The 20,191-nt window shown below is 39.4% G+C and overlaps 2 protein-coding genes across 7 annotated transcripts; one reads left to right on the top strand and one right to left on the bottom strand.

Moving 5' to 3' along the window:
- Positions 1-649: 649 nt before the first annotated feature.
- Positions 650-20,162, bottom strand: LOC106814612. Of its 4 annotated transcripts, XM_014818946.1 has the most exons (16): positions 19,998-20,162; positions 15,281-15,427; positions 14,871-14,981; positions 14,427-14,546; positions 14,151-14,284; positions 13,851-13,986; positions 13,578-13,676; positions 12,506-13,375; positions 12,064-12,273; positions 11,581-11,791; positions 11,137-11,222; positions 10,711-10,890; positions 10,375-10,520; positions 1,245-1,315; positions 864-995; positions 650-708 (listed from the first exon to the last, which is right to left on the bottom strand). In XM_014818946.1, the coding sequence occupies exons 1-14, from the start codon at positions 20,106-20,108 to the stop codon at positions 1,291-1,293; spliced, it is 2,586 nt and encodes an 861-aa protein (XP_014674432.1). In that variant the 5' UTR covers positions 20,109-20,162; the 3' UTR covers positions 650-708; positions 864-995; positions 1,245-1,290. The 4 variants fall into 4 exon arrangements, with proteins under 4 accessions (XP_014674432.1, XP_014674434.1, XP_014674435.1 ...); XM_014818948.1 differs by lacking the exon at positions 11,137-11,222 and having other exon boundaries at positions 10,711-10,877; XM_014818949.1 differs by lacking the exons at positions 14,871-14,981; positions 15,281-15,427; positions 19,998-20,162 and having other exon boundaries at positions 14,151-14,299; positions 14,427-14,514.
- LOC106814613 lies at positions 1,795-9,969 on the top strand. Of its 3 annotated transcripts, XM_014818952.1 has the most exons (5): positions 1,795-1,995; positions 5,044-5,903; positions 6,452-6,587; positions 6,753-6,794; positions 7,045-9,969. In XM_014818952.1, coding segments are annotated over exons 1-4 (1,056 nt in total). In that variant the 5' UTR covers positions 1,795-1,936; the 3' UTR covers positions 6,754-6,794; positions 7,045-9,969. The 3 variants fall into 3 exon arrangements, with proteins under 3 accessions (XP_014674438.1, XP_014674437.1, XP_014674436.1); XM_014818951.1 differs by lacking the exon at positions 6,753-6,794 and having other exon boundaries at positions 6,452-6,602; XM_014818950.1 differs by lacking the exon at positions 6,753-6,794.
- Positions 20,163-20,191: the final 29 nt, after the last annotated feature.

Consider the following 20,191-nt stretch of genomic DNA (forward strand, 5'->3'; position numbering starts at 1 on the left):
TATGGCTAAAATTAACAATCGTGAAAATACCAGTTGAATTGCGATCGTTTCTTCCGTAGCTCCATCAGGTGATCGTCAAACACTAGTTTTCTGCTCTGGGTTCGCTTGCCCGATTTATTCTTTCCTCTGCGCAGGGAAAATGGGCGTGGCAACTCTGCCCTTGCTAGTGTGTAATTTTGTCTCGGAATGTCCAGTTGCCATTCAGTTTGGTTATCTATCTCTCTTGTTATAGGGGCTTGCGCCCTTGCCACAGATGCACCTGTGACCTGAAATTTACATTTTCATTCCAATTCTTTTTATTCTTCTGTTAATTGTTAAATTAAAACTTTAATTTTTAAACTTTTGCTCCTGCGATCTGCAGTATTTATCTGTCTATTTTATCAACTCTGTCTCTCTCCGTCTTCGGTATAGTTCCTTGGACTTTCAATATTAAATCGTATGAGGTTAATTACCAGATTAGAATTTTGTAATAATGCATTATATAGTTTATTTTTTCCACCGAGACTGTATATGCACTTAATTAAAACCCTGTACATTTCCACACTTTGCGCAGATAATTTAGGTACTCTGTATATAACATCTAAGTGTTCACACAATGGTATATTCATAAAAACAAGAGAATCCAGAAACAATGGAATACGTTTACTCGCCATTCCAAAAGCTCCATATGCTTCTTCTTCATTGCTTGCTTCAGATCCAGTTTGACGTCTAGACGAACAGAAATTAAATTTGCCTATAATGACGATGAGTCTATACTATGATGAGTCTATTTTATCAAATAAAGTCATTGAAATGACACTGAACAGTATCGCCTATCGGGTGACCTCACATAGTGTAGATCCTATTCGATTAGAGTCATTTACCTGGTTTCATTGTTCCAAACTGTTAACTTGTCAATGTGTCTATATTTGCTTGATATGTGACATTCTCCTTTTGGCAAGTTAGAGTTTGCAGAAGAATTTTGGGACTTTTGCCTGGTCACACGCTTGGAACACCTGCAGTGGTGAGACAAGGTTACCAATTAAATTATATGAAACCAACTAAGAGGCGCATGTACCAAATAAATACCTCACGAATTTTAGTGTTGAGGTGCCTTGGCTTTGCAATGGCAGCTATTAATTCTGCTTAGCAGACAATCTTGGACCATGTACACATGATACACATGTAGTGATGTACACAATAGGCCTATATACACAATAATATATTGGACAAAATACACATAAGGAACAGTAAAATAAAGTTACCTTCCGAAAGGAACCAGTGTATCCATTCTGATGTAATATTTCTCCTCTAGAAACAGATTTGGTTGTTGAGTCTAAAAACGGAAAGGTGATACAGATTTATGTTACTTGACCACAATGAAAATATTCTAATGTGTGTGCCGAAGGCATGCATATGGGTCAGAATGGGTGGATGGTTACTGGTATTAAATATAATACTAATTAAAGTAAGTGGTAGTGGTATTTTTAAATGAATTCTCTCAAACCATGGATCTGTTCGACTGCGCGACTGTTTACCAAGCACAAATGTTTGTCAAATCATGGTGTCCCTGTTCATTATTTTTTAAATCGCCGGTAAACATATGACCAAACTCTCGTGGAACACAGCTGAAGTAGATGGCTATCTAGCCACTCGGCAGAAAACAGTCCGAGTCAAAATAATGATTTTCAGCCCCTGAAATTCAATTCTTATAGTTATTAGTAATATTACTTATAGGATCCCATGGTGGTCTGCTATCTACTTTCAGGTATCATCGTAACTTCTAAATGTAACCACTAGGTGTCGCAAGAGTGTGGAGTAAACAAATGGCGACTGAAAATTTTACTGATAGAGAAAACGTTGTTATTTTAGTGTTATTCTGATATCAGTACATTTAGGTTTGGATAAACCCGATTGATATTAAAGCGCGTGTTAGTCACATTATCAAAATGATAAGATGCCACGGAGAAGAAACATTTCTGACTTGACAGTACGCGGAAAAGCGTCACCAATTTGGTAAGCTTAGCCGTGGATTTACTTTCTTTACTTTACTAAAGAAGAATTTTTTTTAAGGCTAGTTTAGCCTTAGCCCGACCAGGCTGTGCGACGGATTGTCTATACAATGTACTATTGGGTATTCTAACCCTAGCAATACCGTTTCTTGGAGCTAGTTTAGCATTTGCTTTAGAGACTGTCTATAGTCTATAGTCTATAGTCTATAGAGTTTAGTTTAGGCTCCCCCGCTGGGCTGCGACTAGAGACAGCGCGTCTCCCATGGTACCGAATTCTCTCCCTAGAGGGCCTTATTATTATTATTTTTAATTAGGGATACGGTTAGGGTTAGGGTTAACTGATTTTATTAATTGTTAATTAATAATGCGCCATCTAGCGGATCACTATCTCTCCCCTGAAACCTACTATTTCGGACTTGGGAGACGCGCTGTCCCTAGTGGCATCCCCCCTGCTGAATTTAGAGTTAGACTAATATTATTGAGTAGGTAATAAAAACTAGTCCACCGATCTACGCATTCGCCTTAGACTTAAATGTGGCTGCTTTAACATGCGTCATATAACATTTGCAAACTGTGGAACATCAACATGGGAAGGAATTTCACATCTACACTAAAAATTTGTGTGGTTATTAAATGCATCAATCAATTTGCATGTCCTAGTAATACTAATACTAATAGTATTAGCACCCAAGGTTGTACCTTAGCTCTAGTACTATAGCACTTCGTTCCGCCGCAGGGCTATAGAATATTCTATGTTGAATCCTGTCACTTTTTCTGCTCCCACGAAAAAGGCCTTACAAAGCGCAAAATGATCGGGCATTTTAACACTTATTTATGCTCATAGGGTCTATGTCCCCCAGGGTACTGCCGGAACGTACCCTGGGTACGGTCCGGTATACCGGAACGTACCCTGGTCACTATTTGATATGGTTAGGGTTAGGATTAGGGTTCGGGTTAGGCAGTAGGCGTAGGCGACTCCCTAGACTCGTTAGTGGAGTAGACAAGGTACGGTTCGGCATATTAGATAGTACCAGGGTACGTTCCGGTATATACCGGACCGTACCCAGGGTACGTTCCGGCAGTACCCCGGGGGACATAGACCCTCTCGGCCTTATTTATATATATGGACCTCTCACCTATCGTTTTGAACACTTTCCACAATTTTACACCATGTATTTATGCATTTATTCCTCAAAGTGCTAGCACTACTCAGTGCTCGACACAGCCGGTTGCCCGGTCGCCAATGGCGACCAAAACCTCTGCTGGGCGATTAAAAAATACCAAAAACAAAATATTACAGGCCCAAAATAAATCTTTGGGCGAGTACAATTTTTGTTCGGCGTTAACACAGCGCAAAACAAGTGCTCAGATTTCGATTTATCGCAACACTCGGCGGACACGGCTTTCCTATATAAAGAAAGATAATGCTGATTTAAAACCTGTCGCCGTGTTACTGTTAGCGTGGTTTCATATGTGCCCATGCGTTTTTGCAAATGTGGCATGCAAACAGCGTTCGAAATTAGTGCCGACCCGGAGGCCCGAGGCCACCAAGTTTTTGCTTCGGCCACCACCTCATATTACGCTGAAATACTACAGTTATCGCAACGGCAGTTTAGACAGACTTGTAAATGGGAGCGCATTCTAATACGCTCCGTTCCTGAACGTAGACGGGGTATCCAAAACATCCTCCAATTATGATTCGCCACACGAACAAAACCTCGTGACAGTCTAAGAAATCGATTGCAGCATGTAGCGTAGCCCAGTGTTTTTATGACCGCATAACAATAAGTTCATATGTCGCAGGGGTTATCGTGGGGAGTGAGGGCACGACCAGTGACACCTGACACGCACGTAATCAAAGCTGTTAATTGAATTCGGCACTTTTCTTTACGTAGAAAGTGGACTATTGTAATTCAGTTAGATATCTAGAAGCAATGTAAACTGTATATATACTTCAAGATTCTAGGCACTTGTAACTTTGCAGATGTGCGGCAGCATTGATCTATGCATGGGGGTACCCAGGACTGGGGAGGAGAAAAACGAAAGTAAAACTATCCCAGAAGCTCCCCGACATTCCTAGAGCTTGAAATATATTATTTGACCAACTCTATGTTACATACATGTATGCTGTTAGTGTTAATGCCAATGGTTATTTTTATATACCATGTTGTTACTCACTGCTAGTAAATAAGCAGACCACCAACTTTTGTGCAGGACCACCGACTTTCTGAAGTTGGTGGTCCTGCTGTCCACTAGATTTTCAGCCAAAATTGACGTGCTGGTACATTTAAAGGGATTATGTCTAGCATATAAGTACTCTCAGGCAGCCCAAGCAGGGTTTAGGACCCCACGTTTAGGGTCTCAGGCACTATTTATCTAGTATTTATAGATCATGTTGCGAGTACATGTAAATTCTATCGTGCCATGCATACATGCAAAAACTATGGATTCTTGTGTGCATGCTAAAGTGAGGTTGAATATATCAACATGCTGTGAGCTGATCGTATGCATTAGAAAACGGAGCATGCAGACTCTGTCAGTAACCAGTGGGCAGGGTTCTGGACCAAACTGAGTGCCTCAGAGACCATAATGCCAAACATAATCCATATAACCCCTAACCTCGGTCGATATAATTCCACCAATCATATAGTACACACTGTTATAGCATGCAATGCTGTTTTACTTTATCTTTATTTCTCCTCCATGCAAAACTTCATGTAGCCATCTAACTAGCAGGTTGTGCATCGTGTTAGGTTAATTTGTGCCATAAATGGGGTTCCACCCTTAAGCTGGGCTTATGCTGACAAATTGAAGAATTGTACCAATTTTGCAATTATACAACCGCAGTGTAAACGTAAAAGTCACGCGCGCAACTGGTTAATAGCAACTGGTTGGGTGATTAGAACCTGTTCTATTTTCGCTCAAGCGAAAAATGCAATGATTTCGAAATACTGGCTTTAACGGACTATATCTGTTTAGAATTTCCTCGCACTGCAGTGCCATTGATCTCAATTCATTGGCTATATCACTTTTTCATTTAAATTTAACTTAGGGCAAAGACTGGACAGCCACCGTCTAACTCTAACAAAACCCTAGCGAGCAGCCAGCCACGCATTACAAGATCAGCACAAACAACAAGAACACAGTACTCTCCAGTCAGAGAGACACCTAGACCTGCATCAGCTTCTGCTGTGATACTGTCACATTCGTCAGATCAGCAAGAGCACAACTCGGATGCCGAATCTCAGGACAGTGGCTCTGAGAACCAAAATGCCTCTCTCGACCTGGCCTTAGATCTATCAAATCTAAATGCTAGTTTAAATAACTTTTACAAAAAGAATGTTAGTTTCGTAGATAACGGTGTGAAACAAGATTTGCCACAAAACAAGCTTCTTGATGGTGACAGTGAAAGTACTAGTAGCACAGAGGAGAGATTAAAACAGCTGATCGACAGTGACGATAGGGAAAATCAATTTAAGCCCTCATTGGACCTAGGCAGTAGTATTAGCATAGAAGAAAGCTTGTCTGATCATTCTAGTTCTCCGATAACGAGCATGACTGGAAATGAGAACCCTTGGTTTCTAGATCCACCTCATTATTCCATTAGATCTGAAGATAACCAACGTAATCATAATAATAAGTCCCACTCCATGTCAAGGTCAAGTAGTCCTGCAGTGTCAGAGTACACAGGTGAAATTAACTACAAATATCTTGTGCTCAAATACTTTCCTGTAACGCTTGGTGGGCTAGATCTTCCCAAATTGAATTATAGTGCAGACAATGAATCTGCCGAGCCTATAGTACCGCCTAGGAAATATGACTTGTCTCCAAGTGCTGTGGATAGAACATGGTCATATTCACCTCCTGCTGTTACATCTTCTGGCTATGGAACTGTGACAACAGACATGGCAGGTACACTGTTCTACCTTATTATCATTATTCTTATTTTTGTTGTTGCTGTTGTTGATGTTGGTTTTGTTGATGTTACTATTATTTTAATATAGCAAGAGCTTTTGTTACTCTCAAGTTGAATTTTATTCTAATTGGACAGAGTGGAAGTACATATAATTAAAAGTTACACTTTTTATAACATAGCTGTAATATATATATGGTTTATAATATGAGTTATAATATGTAAAATAGAGAGCCGTGATATCCCTCATTAATGATTGGACGTTTTTTAACAATTTAAAAACCTGACAATCAGTGATTGAAAGAGAAAACTAGATTTGAATAAAAGTTGTAGCATTGTAATAAAATATAGTTTGCTTTGTTCAGTTAAGAAACTTGTTAAACCTAATTCCTTGCTAACACAGTAGAAACAGGCAGTTGTATGTTATCAAGAGCTTATAATAGAGATCTTCTATATCATCTCTATTATGAGCTCTTGATGCTATGTTCAATATTGTTCCCAAGCATTTTTATGAATGTAATGGGAGATTTGTATTACATTTTTGCAGGGTTTTCTAGTTCGACACCATTCTCTGACAGACTAGGCGAGTTAAGAATGCAACAACTGAAATTGGAGGAAGCGCAAATGCTAAAGCTGAAAATGATAGAAGAACTGGAACGCATTCGAGGACCAAAACCCAGATGGTATTAAATTAAAATGTAAAGTAAACCAATTTTAAAGCAGGTCTCTAGACATTTTCTAGGACATTAGGTCGTAACTATTTGAGAACTCACTGCAATGTAAATGTTACATATCTGCCCATGTGCATGCATAACACTTTGTCAATCTTATCTTCTCATTTTACCCAGAAACGTGTACTGAAGGAGGTGTTTTAGAAGTCCTATTATAAGGTACTGGTACTTGTTGTTGTCTTTGGTGAATATTGAAATCTATTAAAAATGTGAATTTAAGTTCCAGCCAACTAGTGTGAGCAGTTATGAAAACCAAAATTGTTTATGCGATAAATTGCATGCGTTAACCCAATGAGTTTTATCTGCCATGCATGTACCCAAGCAGGTGCAATTTACATCAAAATGACCAACTCGTACAGTGTGTTATATCACATAAACATAAATGATTTCTGTATTTTCTTGGAGACAGGTATGAGCTTAGGGATAGCTCATTTCACAACGAGGCACACAGAAACAATGTACTGCTCTGGAACGAGAAGGACTGGGAGAGGCTTATAAACTATCGAATACGCCTATACGATGCAGTCAAATCACTCAACCAGATATCACCGAGAAGTTACTAATCGTATCTAACATCATTTAGAAAATCAACATAGTGACAGGAAAACATATAGCAACCACGAATAGTTATAGTTGATATGTTTATCAGATTATAAGAGATTCCAGTTACTATAGTATACTCAATCTATTTATTGATATCTATCTATCTATCTATATACATATATATATATGGGGGCTGCAACGATATGCCTATGATGATGATGATGATCCCTCCATGGTATGATACATATAATGATATTTGGGCCACAATAGGATACAATCACAATATAGTACATCCTAAGGTAATAAAACTGTCTCAATATGCAATGCGTAATTAGATTAAAGCAAATACATAACTATAACCAATCACCTAGCTGAAACGGCAACTGCACATTCACGTTGTGTGCGTAACTTTTGGGAAACAGTATTCCATTTTGTTTAAATAGAATCAGAATTCACAATGCACAGGGATTAGACAGTGAATATGGCATTGTCAAATCAGCATGCTTCTTTTATCACACAAAAACATGTAAGGTGCGCCTGACTGAGAGTTTGATAACCCAACAAAGGCATCAAGTGGGCATTTAACTTGAGTTAAGCTCAGATTTCTTTTTTCCGTATCATAACATATTGATACTCATGTGGAACTCTATCGTGAATCATATCATGGACATCGTATCACGATTAATTACATTGCGATTAATTGTTGCACCACTAATATATAGCTCGGGAGTGAATAAAAACTCTCCTGATATATGTATAATAGCAAAATATAGTATATGCGACTTGGCCGCTATTACACCCTTATTTGAAATTTATACACTGTAAGTTGGACGAGTTACAGGAAAATTAAATAAATTAACCTTACATGAGTTCCCTGTAACTATATAATAGGACATGAAACGGATTAAGTCTGGCACCAAGGTGCTCTCAGGCACTCTTAATCTGGCATTGGGTGGTACTACGAGTATGAGTACGTGTAAATTCCAACGTACCATACGTGCAAAAACTATTGATCCATGTATGCATGATTAACGTGCTGCTAAATATTTATTATATCAGCATTAGAGGTGAGCTGACTTAAGCAAAAGCCTTGTTAATCACTGGTGTGTAGGGTTCTGGGCCAAAGACACCTGAGAGTACATAAATGCCAGACTTGTAACGTTTAAACAAAAAATATCTTGCCACAAGTAAAACTGTTGTATAATTATTATTCTTTTCTTGTTGGGATGTGCTTTATGGCCAATTCTAGTGTCTACTGTTTACCATGCATTAGATGTAACTTTCTGGAAGCAAGATGAGATGTGAGACAATGAGAGGCAGTGTAATATTAATTACTATGTTTATGCTTGTTGAGCTGACTGTGTATTCTTGTATAAGTATAGAGATGTGCGGGTAGTGTGTATTTATACAGACACTATAATTATCTATCTATCTTGATTGCATTTAATATTTAAGTTAAAATAATTATATAGTTATAAAATGCAGTGTTAAATGTGCTATGTACACGTTGATAGCATATGGTCTCACATTATTTATGATTACACTGCATTTTGCAAGAAGAAGTGTTATGTAGGGTATTGAGAACGTGTTAATTCCTTGTAGTGTACCTGCTACCAGTGCAAAAAATACACGGGGCTCGGGCGATTTAGCCCCCGAAATGCCAAAAAGAGCCCCGGAAATGCCAAAAAGAACCCCCAGAAATTTGCATAGAGTTCAAGGCAAACCAAATTTTAGAGTGCTATTTTCATGCACGCGAGCTTGAAAAGTAGCCCCCGAAAAATAAATTCTATTTTTTCCCCTGCCTGCTACTGGTACATAGAAATTATTCAAGCACGACTAGTTATAGCTAGCCATTACAAGGTAGGATAGCTACACGATTGTGAATAACTAACTCTCTGTTATTTCCACAGTTACACGTGTAGTGTCAGTATTCTTTTTTATTTAGTAGACATTGATTCAATATTACAAGCTATTTTTAGGTCAGTGTGATGTCTTACAATACATGGACCGTGGTGTATCCCATTTTTGTATAAAACAAGATACTGACCGGACCAAAAGTCACTATGTAATTGTTTCATTATATTATGATGTTTCTGTTCTTACACGGGTATAAATATTTCACTTGTAGCTACATAATACTGACTGCTCACTAAAACATTGTAGTAATATTAATTCCTTGCTATGACGTGAGATGATTTCGGTTTTAATGACTCTATTTACTTGAAAAACACAAATAAGACGGGTGAAGGTAAATCAGCCATGTTCAATCAAAAATATTTAAGCAGTGCTGGTTTTAAATTGAAGAAATCCACTTGTCTATTGCTTCTATTGGTCAGATTTCATTAGTTATAAGCATGACTTTATCTTTATCAATCAGTATTTGTGAGGAATCTGACACTGCTCAACTTCTCAACACAAAAACCTGAATATTCGTAGTGTCTGCTTTAGATAGTTATAATCTGACATGTAAAACCGTCTCCAAGTTATTTTGAAAATTATACCATATATTACCATTTGAGGTCTGTGGTGAAATGATTACAATAATGCTTTCAATGTGGTAGATTGGTATAATTGCCAAAGCCGTCATGTGTGAGTGAAGTACACACATGCATAATATAGACCATCATCTACCCATCTAACGTATTAACAGCTAGTTATGACATATTTGTGGCCTCACGTATTGTTCCTCATTAAGGCTAGTTTACAGTCAGTGCTCAATTTACAAATAAGAGTGTGTGTATATATAATGTGTATATATAATGTGTATATAAAGTGTGCATGTCTCCAGTAATTCTAGTATATTTTTGCATTTTATTTCTGAATTTGGTCCTAGAAAATTGATGTGATTGAGACAATGAGACTATGAGCACACACAATTAATACTATTCTCACAATTCAGCAATATTTTATTATGGTTACTAGTAGAACAAATTAAATAATCCCTCATGGGTTACGACACAAATTCTGCTAAAGTAACTGAACAATGCTTTTCCATCTTGTGCCATGTCCCGTCATATTCTATTAGGCACTTCACTATACAATGCAAGAAAACTGATAGCTATTAGGCTTGGCGAAGGTCATTAGTGACATTTTTTCATGTTTTAGAAAGCTTACACCATTATCCAAGCCAACAGTTACAAAAATACGACTGACAAATTATCTATCAATAACAAAACCTAGTAATGATCACGGTCACCTAGCTTTTGTCTGCCGTAGCTGATGCAGATCGTCCTGCGTAACGGGTCGGCATGAGGTTACAATCGGACGCTGTTGATTGGCTTCTACATTAACGCTGAAGACTCCATAGAGATTGTACAGGTGGCTCCGAAGACTACTGCCAGCCTAGAGCAGGTGGAAATTGCTCATCTAAGACATCTCTAAAAACTATATACAGTAAAAAAGAGACATAGACATACCGTATACAGTGAAATTGGAAACTGTGCAAACATTTGTCTTTAAGTGCTGGATCATGCAAAATCACAAAATTGAGGTAATACGCAAAAATATGAAAACGAAACTAAATGTAACCTACCTGTTGCATGTCAGTGGCATTTACCATCTTACTCTCGGCTGCAGTGAATCCCAATAGTGCTGACACGTAGTGGTCACACAGTTCTACCTCCAAGTAAGCCGTGCCGTCACTAACTGTCGCCTGCATAGCCCAGGACTGGCCACCAGAATTAATCTCAGATGTAATGGCTGCAATGAACCCCTGTTAAAAGTAAAACACTGTTTGTACATACGTGTTTGGACATAGCTGAAAAGCAGCCTGTGGAAATCAACATGAGTGATGTATAAAAATACATACTGCATAATCAACTTTTCTCTGACAAATACTAGTGTAGATTGTGATTACACACAGAGAATAATCCTTGGGTTTTACCCAGTTTCTAAAATGACACAAAATATCAGACTTAGCCATGTGGCTGCTTTACTGTCACACCTTTATGCACTTTACCTTAAATTTTACACGTTTTCCTGTGATGTGGGGGAGCAATATTTTCACTTTGTCCAGGCTGCTAAATGGTAGACAATCTAGTGCACCTGTCATGCAGCATATTGACAATTCATCAGTAATTACACAACTTACAATGTAATGATTGATTTAATTATGGTAAAATATTACTCTAGAATATTTGAATTTATTAAATTATAACCCCCACCCTAAATTTAATCTTAGTCACATTTTTTAATAAGGGTAGTAAATCCTTGATATGTAACTTAATACCTGCGAATAGGGAGCAAAACATTTTATCCTTCTTAATCCCACTCCAATTAGTTCACTGGATGATAAAAATTTTAATTATAGATGTAAACTATGGATATTTACATAACATGTAATATGGAATATAATACTATATTATAGAAACTACAAGTTTTTACACCAGTAGGATTTCAATACCAATGGCCTTGCTTCTGTCTGCACCACACAGTTCAGGGTAAGGCACAGGATCCATGGTCTTGCACACCTCTAAATGTGTCGGTATCTCTTCAACATCATGCTCGGTCAAACATCGGCAGGACACTAGCACTGGCCGCTGATGACTACTCTGCATCTGGATGTCCAGCACGCCATATAGGTTTGCTAATTTTACCTGGCAATCGGCAAGTGCCTACAATTACAAACATTACTAAATTCAGTCAGGATCATGCATAGGATGTTGCCCATACACCTAAGCAATGCTTTAGACGCACACCACCACGAAAATAGTTGATGACAATTAAACTAAACCACATTTGTGTCAAAGAAGCACTCACACTTCTGTCATGAAAGACAAACAGAATTTGACAGAAAATTGAGTATCAACCACATCTGTTAAAAAATACATTCAATTGCTCTAAATACAATCTATGTTATTGAGTTGGCAGGAGAATGATACATTACACTGAGTATTCTATCCTTAATCGCCGGATCATGCTTGACTCGAGCCTTCATTTCGTTGCACTGGGAAGCACTGAATCCAATCAGCGATGTCAGCAGTTCATCTCCAAGGTCAACATTGAGAGAAGAGGTCCCATCACTGAGCCTGGCCGTGAGCTTCCACAACTTTCCCTTGTCATTCTCCAATTTTGACGTAAGGGTTGACACGAATCCCTGAAAATACAGTTCACTAACTAACACTAACAGCACTGACCTATGACATAATATTCCAAACTTTGTTAATTCACTAAATTTGTTACAGTAGATGTTATTTACTGCTGCTCATACACAACAACTTTTATTATTCCCCACAAAGATTACCACACCATCTACGTGCATGATTCACCTACATTATAAATGAACATTTCTAAAACCCCATGAATACATTCTTTTCTGAATAATTTACCCGGATTACGGCCGAACTCCATGTAGAATTGGCAAGCATGTTCTGTAGGCTGTCCACATGAGAAAACGATTGTTCAGGGTGCTCAACCTTAGCAAAACCTTGACGAAACGACAGAGTGTCTGGAGACACATTGCGTGTGTTTGGCAATCCAGGACAAAGCGTGGGCGGTACCTTTTTCTGCCCACTGCTGCAGTTTATACCAGACACTGCACCGACTGCAGTAGATTTACACCGAGTCTCCTGAAGTGTATCTCCGTGATGGCCAATTCTTCCTATCTTCCTTGCCGGTGCAAAATCTTCAAAATCATCATCAACACGACAAAGCTCTTCATCTGTTATGTCGATGGCACTATCAGGCATTGAGCCATGTGTCGTTGCTTGATTTGTGTGAGGAGAACTGTCTCCCGCTGCACTTATGTGACCTCCTAGTGCCGTACAAAACGCACTATTGATCGGTGAATGTCTCAACTGGGCAGAATCCGACTTTGTTGCCTGTGCGCCTTGGGCAACAGTTGACACTCCATGCTTACATGAGTTTGGATTGGATTGCTGGCAATCCACACCTCCATTTTCGAGATTCTGTGGCCAACTAACACGACTGCCATCTCCACGCCCGCCTACACTCCCTGGTTGTGCAGATGGATGCCTTCCATCAGATGGATTCTCATGGGTGGCACAATGATCAGCAGGACTTGTAGTGTAACGTGCCTTGTCAGCTCCCTGCACATGTGCAGCACTATGATGACCATCATGGTCACGTGTTGAACTGAGACCACTAAGGTGTGTACCGCTGGAGTTGGAATGTGCTGCTTGACCCTGAAAGTCTAGATGCTCCATCAGTAGCTCGTCATCTATATCATCATCCTCCATCTAAAATGTATATTTCAGCTTTAGTGAACCAACTCACCTCACCTCACCTTCTCACTCTTCTCACCTGGATAACCAGCTTCCCTCTGTCACTTCTGCTAAATACCAACATTTTTACAAAAGTAATATTACCAAATAATTCGAATATTAGCAACTCAACATTATCAGTGCAATTTATTAATATCAAATAGTAAATATAACTTACCAGAGTATCATATTTCTGTGGTTGCAAGAAGTTTGGTTCATTGGTATCCATCATTTCCAGTAAGTGATCATCATCGATGGGGCCACGCAGCTGAGGTGGCTACAACATTGAATAAACATGGCATCCCTTGTCAAATAACTTAAAATTATTATTAATTGTTAAATAGTCCTTGTTGGATATATGACACTCACTAACATGACATTTCTTCCTAGTGAATTTTTTTACATGGACTCAGCCAATTGCATAAATACTTCAAGTGCAACGTGCATGTACCAGGCTTTCACTGCAGATAGATCCTGTCGTAGATCTGGCCACTGCAGTCTGTGCTCCCATACTTTCTTCTGCTGTCCCCAAAACAGCTATATCATCCTGTGATTGAACAATGGCTTCCACAGGAAATTCTTCCCCTCTACAACATGATACAAGAAACACTTGATCTAGTTTTGTCTACACGCAACTAACATTATTGCTCAAATGTACAACAAAAAATACTACGGATTCTGTCGCTAATTGATCAGCTGCATCATAGCCCAGGGCCATTGTATCAAGCTTACTTGTTAAAATTATACTTACACAGCCTGAGAAAGTAGTGCAATGCGTGAATGTGTCTGGAGTAGAGCATCCACTTCCCCACCAAGCACTCTAATGTTCTCTGGTTTAAGTAACAATGTGCCTAGCTTCACCAGTAATGGTCCCTGGACCATAACCTGCAAAATTTATGTCTACGTACCATGAAAAATATTGTGGCGTAAACATTATATAGTAATTAATAATAACAATTTTAATTAATAAGAATGTCTTTATAGGATAACTCTAATGTGGGTTCTATTTAACATATAATTAACACACCTTTGTTCCAGGTGGTAAATCTGGAGTTAGAGCAGAGATGGGTTTGTACTCCATTGCTTTTAGAAGCTGCACTCCATCTGTTATGTCCATCATTAGCATTCTGCCTGATTGTGGCTCCCACTGAAATCAAGGGGGAATCAACCTATCACTCGTAATATCAGATAACCAAACGGAATTACTGGTACATTATCACCTAGAAATTCTCAAAGGAAAAGTATTGATTTTATTGGTAAGTGTAAAAATGGTCAGTGCACTATACTTTTATATTCTCAGTCTATTAAAGTTTACACATACAGTCAAATGTGTACTATGCTCTTTTGCAAATTTAGTGCGTGGTCTTTAACTAGTAGAGTAAGTAAAAGTACAAATTACACTTTATAAGTTCAAAGCATTGACCTTTTACATCATGTGTAAGATGGGGAAGCTAGTAAACATATTACTCACATTTGTCTGTGTTGGTTTGGATTCATCTATAAGAGCATTTTCATTTGCCTTGCCGCACAGCTGCTGCAATTGACTATAGGCTGGTTTGCTAACATCCATAAAAGATTCAACCTGACAAATATGCAGACATGTGAAAATATTGCTTGTTGCATGAAATTTCATTAAAACATGGCAAATGGTATGAATTGGGTTTATGAGAATCAGGTTTACTGGCTGTAGACCTTAGAGGTATAGTTGCATTCAATTCACTGCATATCAAAATTTTTATGTTGTACACACAAAACATATGACAGTCAGTAAAATTGTCCAATGCTGATAACCCCCCCCCCCCCTCACACCACCACCACCATACACGCACACACACACACACACACACACACACACACACACACACACACACACACACTTGCCTGCAGAGCATGAGATCCTGTAAGGGTATTTGTGTGCATTTGACACAAGCCACTTGGTAGAGACCCACACTTTAGATCTTTTAAGTCAGTTACTAACCACTGCTCCAGTACGAGTTGCCTGATGTTGTTCTCAGGAATGGCCTGGCCCTGTGTTTAATATACAGAGAGGAAGTTTTCCACAAGACAGTCAGACAGTTCTTCTGTTAGACAGACAGTCAGACAGTAAGATCAAATTTTTTTTTAATAAATCGTGTTATACTTTGTGAATTAGTAGCATTAAACAGCCACGGAAATACATGACAAAAATTAATTATGTGACATTTCACTGAACAGTTCCTCAGAGATTGGACATTTAGTTTCCGTAACGGTCATGACAGAAAACGGACAAGGGTTATCACTGTACTGCACACATCATGAAAACTCTGTGAGCTCTATGGCTACATCTTTCCAGTTTTTGTCTAATTCACATCCATAACCTTCTCATAACATAATCATAACCTTCTTGAACACAACTGTAAATGTTTTTAGGCGACTATCGTTCTGAAAATGGTACGTAAATAACGGACATATATCACACTTTCTGTGTAACAGACATAACAGTTTGTCCACTTTGTTCCAAGCTATCACACTTTCTTCTGAAGGAATTATGCCTTCATGTATAGTAAGAAAACAGGAGTCTGATTCATATCACATGCAATTCAAGTGAATTTATTACATTATGAAGTACTTACTAACCTTAGATATGGTACTATACTACAACATGATTGGCAAATATATATTCATAAAACAGCATGTCAAAGAAATATACCTAAAAAATTGTTTTCAGTGAGCCTCAGCATCGGTGTTGTGATGAAAGTCAGTATGACTTAAAATATGAAGATTTAGACTTCACAAAAACACTTTTTTCACTGTTTTTACTTGAGTGAGTGAACGTTTTTCATGGAATTGCCCATATATTAAATCACCATATACACAGATATATGTTAATGGTATAATTTATACTATAAGTATAACTATATCAAAGATTTATAGTTCAAAGATTTATGGCCGCTAGTCTAGAAGACATGACCCATTGTGTATTGTATTGTAGACATGAAGTATTGTGGGACATGTCTTCTAGTTCTAGGCACAGGCACTTGGAGCGTTTCAATAAAATATAATGCTAAACAAGAGCCGCAGAGCGTCTGCATGGGCTCATCTGAGGTCTGTTGCTACGGTTATAAATAGTGATGTCACGATCATCGATTATACTCGATCATCGGTTGAACAGTGGCTCGAACCAAGCGCTTAGTGATGTCACGATCATCGATTATACTCGATCATCGGTTGAACAGTGGCTCAAACCAAGCGCTTGGTTATCAAAATCCATAATCGATTTCATCGAAAAAAAAAAAAAGATGACTTGATAAGAAAACTTGGAAAAGTGATGAGAATCAGAGATATCATCGCTACTATACAAGTTATCCTTTATTAACATACATGTATTATACACATAGTAGTAAACAGTGCAAAACAAACAGTAAACAGGGCTAAACAAGCACATACATGCACACACGTACATGCACGCGACGTTACGCACACGCAGGCATTCAACACCCGAGTAACGCGATTGTAACCCGATCATCGGTTAATTGGTCCAACCGATGATAGTTTCGAATTAGCAAACGATTGGACAACCTGAGTTATAAACGGAAGCATTGAAATCGTGCGTAGTGACATCTATTGTTAGTGCTGAGATATGCAGATACGCAGTTGGCGTAGGACATCATTTCAGCAACGTTCTGCATTCTGCGCAATCCTTTCCCTAATCCGATTGGTTGATAGCAAAATCGCGTGTTGAACTCTGTTTTAATGGTGACCTAACCTAACTATTAAAAAAAATAAAATAATTACTATGTTGTAACAATTATTTGTTGTTATGTAATTGTTGTAAATAAATAATGTAAATATTTACGTAATTGGGAAAATAGTTAAATGGATAAGATAGAAAACTAGCAGAACCAGGTAAATAATAAAAATGGCAGATGGGATTCGATCAACAACTTTGGCGCGTGATTCTGTGCTGTAGGGCGTTCGCTATCCAGGCTTATTGGTTTCTAGATTATGGATGTGGCCATGGGAATATGACAACAATGTGACGTCTTGAGGCAGTTAGGAATCATGTTTACTTCTTTGGGGTCAAAAGGTTATAGACATTCACTTTCGTACGTCAGTGAAGCACAGTTATGGTCGCTTTCATAAAGTGATAAAAGGTAGGTCAGGCGCTGAAAGCAAAAAAAGTTTTTCAAGCTCTGTCCATTAGCATGTCCTCAGAAAATGTGCTGGATATCTTGACTTTTCCCCACTGGCCCTTTGGACTGTGACTAAATTTCGCACTGGTGATGAGTTTCTGCCCATAACACTATAACCGGAATATTAAGAGCATAGGCTGAGCGTTAAATTGTACCCAATTGCTGTATTTCGGCTCCTAAAGCTTAAGTTAAGGGGGAAATATTCCCCCTCGTTTACATATTTGACTTTGAACTTTGCCAAATTTGTAACTCTGAGTCTTTTCACGAGCCCCCGCGACGTCGCGCAAATATCGTTACGGCCGGTACGTCGAGCGTTAAGATTGTGCCACTGTTGACTGAGGATGGCAGGGACGCACGCACTGACGCTGCACGGACGATCATGCGATTCTACAGTTCAGTGGGTCTTCGACTAACGTCAGATGAGCTATAAAACGAAATTATTTATACCAAGTTTCTATAGGCTCTTTTCACTATTATTGCGAACATGTTCCTGCAATGCCGTCAACCTGCTCATCTGCAACAAACGCTGCTGCCGCCATTGGATGCGGTGGGGCCACTGAACTAAATATTACTATAAATATATAACATAAATATGAGAGCACTATATATTTGGCCATGGCAACGCGACGTTTCGGACGAGGAGCCGCTAGGGCTAGCGTCCGGACATCCTCTCACACAGTGATCTTGGCAACCGTACACGGCATGATTGGGGCAACGGGCAGCGCTCTGTGATTGCCGAGTGTGTGTGTGTGCAAGGCACTTGGAACGTCCTCAAGTAAAAAAATAAAAAAGGAAATAAACACGAAATGATATTTCTCCAAGTCTTAATGTTTCTCTACTTTAATTATCGCTATAATACAGTGTAAATGGGTCAGATGCTCATCTGCAAACACCAGTACGCCGGACGCTAAGGATGGGCTGCACGACTGAGACATAATATATTACGTTTATGTGTCAGTGGCAGGCTAGCTCATGGGGCGCTCAGCGTGTGACAGTGGTGCTTGCATGAGGCATTTAGGACGGGCAAAATTTACAGGAATTGTCGGCAATAATAAGGTGAAACAGAGTAGAGAAATTGGTAGTAAAATAGATTTCGTATTTTATTGTAGGCATTATATGTTTATTGAAACGCTGCCAGTGCCTGTGTGTGTGTGCGTGAGAGAAGGGAATCGTGTATGTGTGTGTGTGTGTGTATGCGTGAGAGAGAGAGAGAGAGAGAGAGAGAGAGAGAGAGGAGAGGAGGAGGGCGAGAGAGAGGGAAGAGAGAGAGAGAGAGAGAGAGGAGAGAGAGAGAAGCAGAGGCTGTGTGGTGCGCGTGCGGCGTGAGAGAGAGAGAGAGAGAGAAGAGAGAGAGAGAGAGGAGAGAGAGAGAGATGAGAGAGAAAGTGAGAGAGAGGAGAGAGGAGAGAGAGAGAGGAGGAGGGGAGGGAGGGAGGGAGGGAGGGAGGGGGGAGGTGAGGGAGAGATGGATGGGAGGGAGGGAGGAGGAGGGGAGGGTAGAGAGATGAGAGGCGGAGAGAGTTTAGAGTGAGAGAAAGAGAGAGAGAGAGAGAGAGAGAGAGAGAGATGAGGAGAGAGAGAGAGAGAGAGAGAGAGCTAGACATGATGCGGCCATGATGACAAGGCGCACCGAGGATTGAGTCTTGTGTCTTCCAATCACAGCCTATGCCGCACCAGTCTTTGGGGACCCATTGGACCACCAAATCGCCGATCTCAGGAACTAGGGCATTCTGCTATGTTAGAACGGTTTCCTACGATAGAGTTTGCCACAAATACGAAAATAACGCACTGTTTAGCACATTGCACTACGTCCTTCTGCTGCATTTTCGCATCTTCGTAATCAGAATAAGCCCCGCCTTCTTCGTTGATGGACATGAATGGGGCATCACCGACGTGACCAGTTACTGTACCTACTGTCTCTCGCCAGCCTGTTTACTTTTCGTAAATAATGAAATGCCCGGCCGATGCATTTCGCATCGAAGTGGAAAATTTTCAGCACCTGGAGGAGAGGTGACCGGTTCCGGACGCGTAGCCACTGCGATATATTTATGTGTCAGTGTGCAGCGGCAGCCAGCGTTTGTTGCAGATGAGCATTTGAACGGCATTTGAAGGAAATTGTCGGCAATAATAGGTGAAAGAGAATAGGCCTAATGCCGCCTATAGAAACATTAACTTAAGACAGTTGAAAACTTTTGTCTTTGGTAGTAAATAGATTTCCTATTTATTTAGCATTATATTTTATTGAAACGCTCCAAGTGCATGTGCCATGATGTGGTTCTAACTTCTAAGTTCTACTCAGTACTCTAGCCACAAGTTCCCTTCTCGCTTAACACTACGTTGGGTCACACGTACCCTAACACAGCGTTGTAACAGTCGGAGAGCCTGGTCGGTTTACTCAGAGCCTAGGCCAGGGCCGATTTATGTACCTGGATCCGATGTTCGTCATGTAAGAAATCCACACAGGCGTCCAGCCATTCCGGAGGAACGCTGATGTGTTGAGCATTCAGCCATTGCCGTGTTCGATTGTTTACGTCCATCAATTATTTATAAATATTAATATAAATTACTTTTATAATGGGCACAACAGTATCGCATGTTTACTCACAACAAAACTTGGGAA

This window comes from Priapulus caudatus, unplaced genomic scaffold (genome assembly GCF_000485595.1).
Source record: "Priapulus caudatus unplaced genomic scaffold, Priapulus_caudatus-5.0.1 Scaffold951, whole genome shotgun sequence".
Taxonomy (NCBI): Eukaryota; Metazoa; Priapulida; class Priapulimorpha; order Priapulimorphida; family Priapulidae; genus Priapulus; species Priapulus caudatus.

Excerpts from the sequence above, each read along its gene's own strand:
- LOC106814612 (XM_014818946.1), bottom strand. The coding sequence starts at position 20,108 with ATGGACGTAAACAATCGAACACGGCAATGGCTGAATGCTCAACACATC. Across the intron at positions 13,376-13,577 it reads CACAGAAATATGATACTCTG|ATGGAGGATGATGATATAGA; the intron begins GTAAGTTATATT and ends TATACATTTTAG. Across the intron at positions 10,521-10,710 it reads ATGCCACTGACATGCAACAG|GCTGGCAGTAGTCTTCGGAG; the intron begins GTAGGTTACATT and ends CACCTGCTCTAG.
- LOC106814613 (XM_014818950.1), top strand. The coding sequence starts at position 1,937 with ATGCCACGGAGAAGAAACATTTCTGACTTGACAGTACGCGGAAAAGCG. Across the intron at positions 1,996-5,043 it reads GGAAAAGCGTCACCAATTTG|GGCAAAGACTGGACAGCCAC; the intron begins GTAAGCTTAGCC and ends AATTTAACTTAG. Across the intron at positions 5,904-6,451 it reads TGTGACAACAGACATGGCAG|GGTTTTCTAGTTCGACACCA; the intron begins GTACACTGTTCT and ends ACATTTTTGCAG.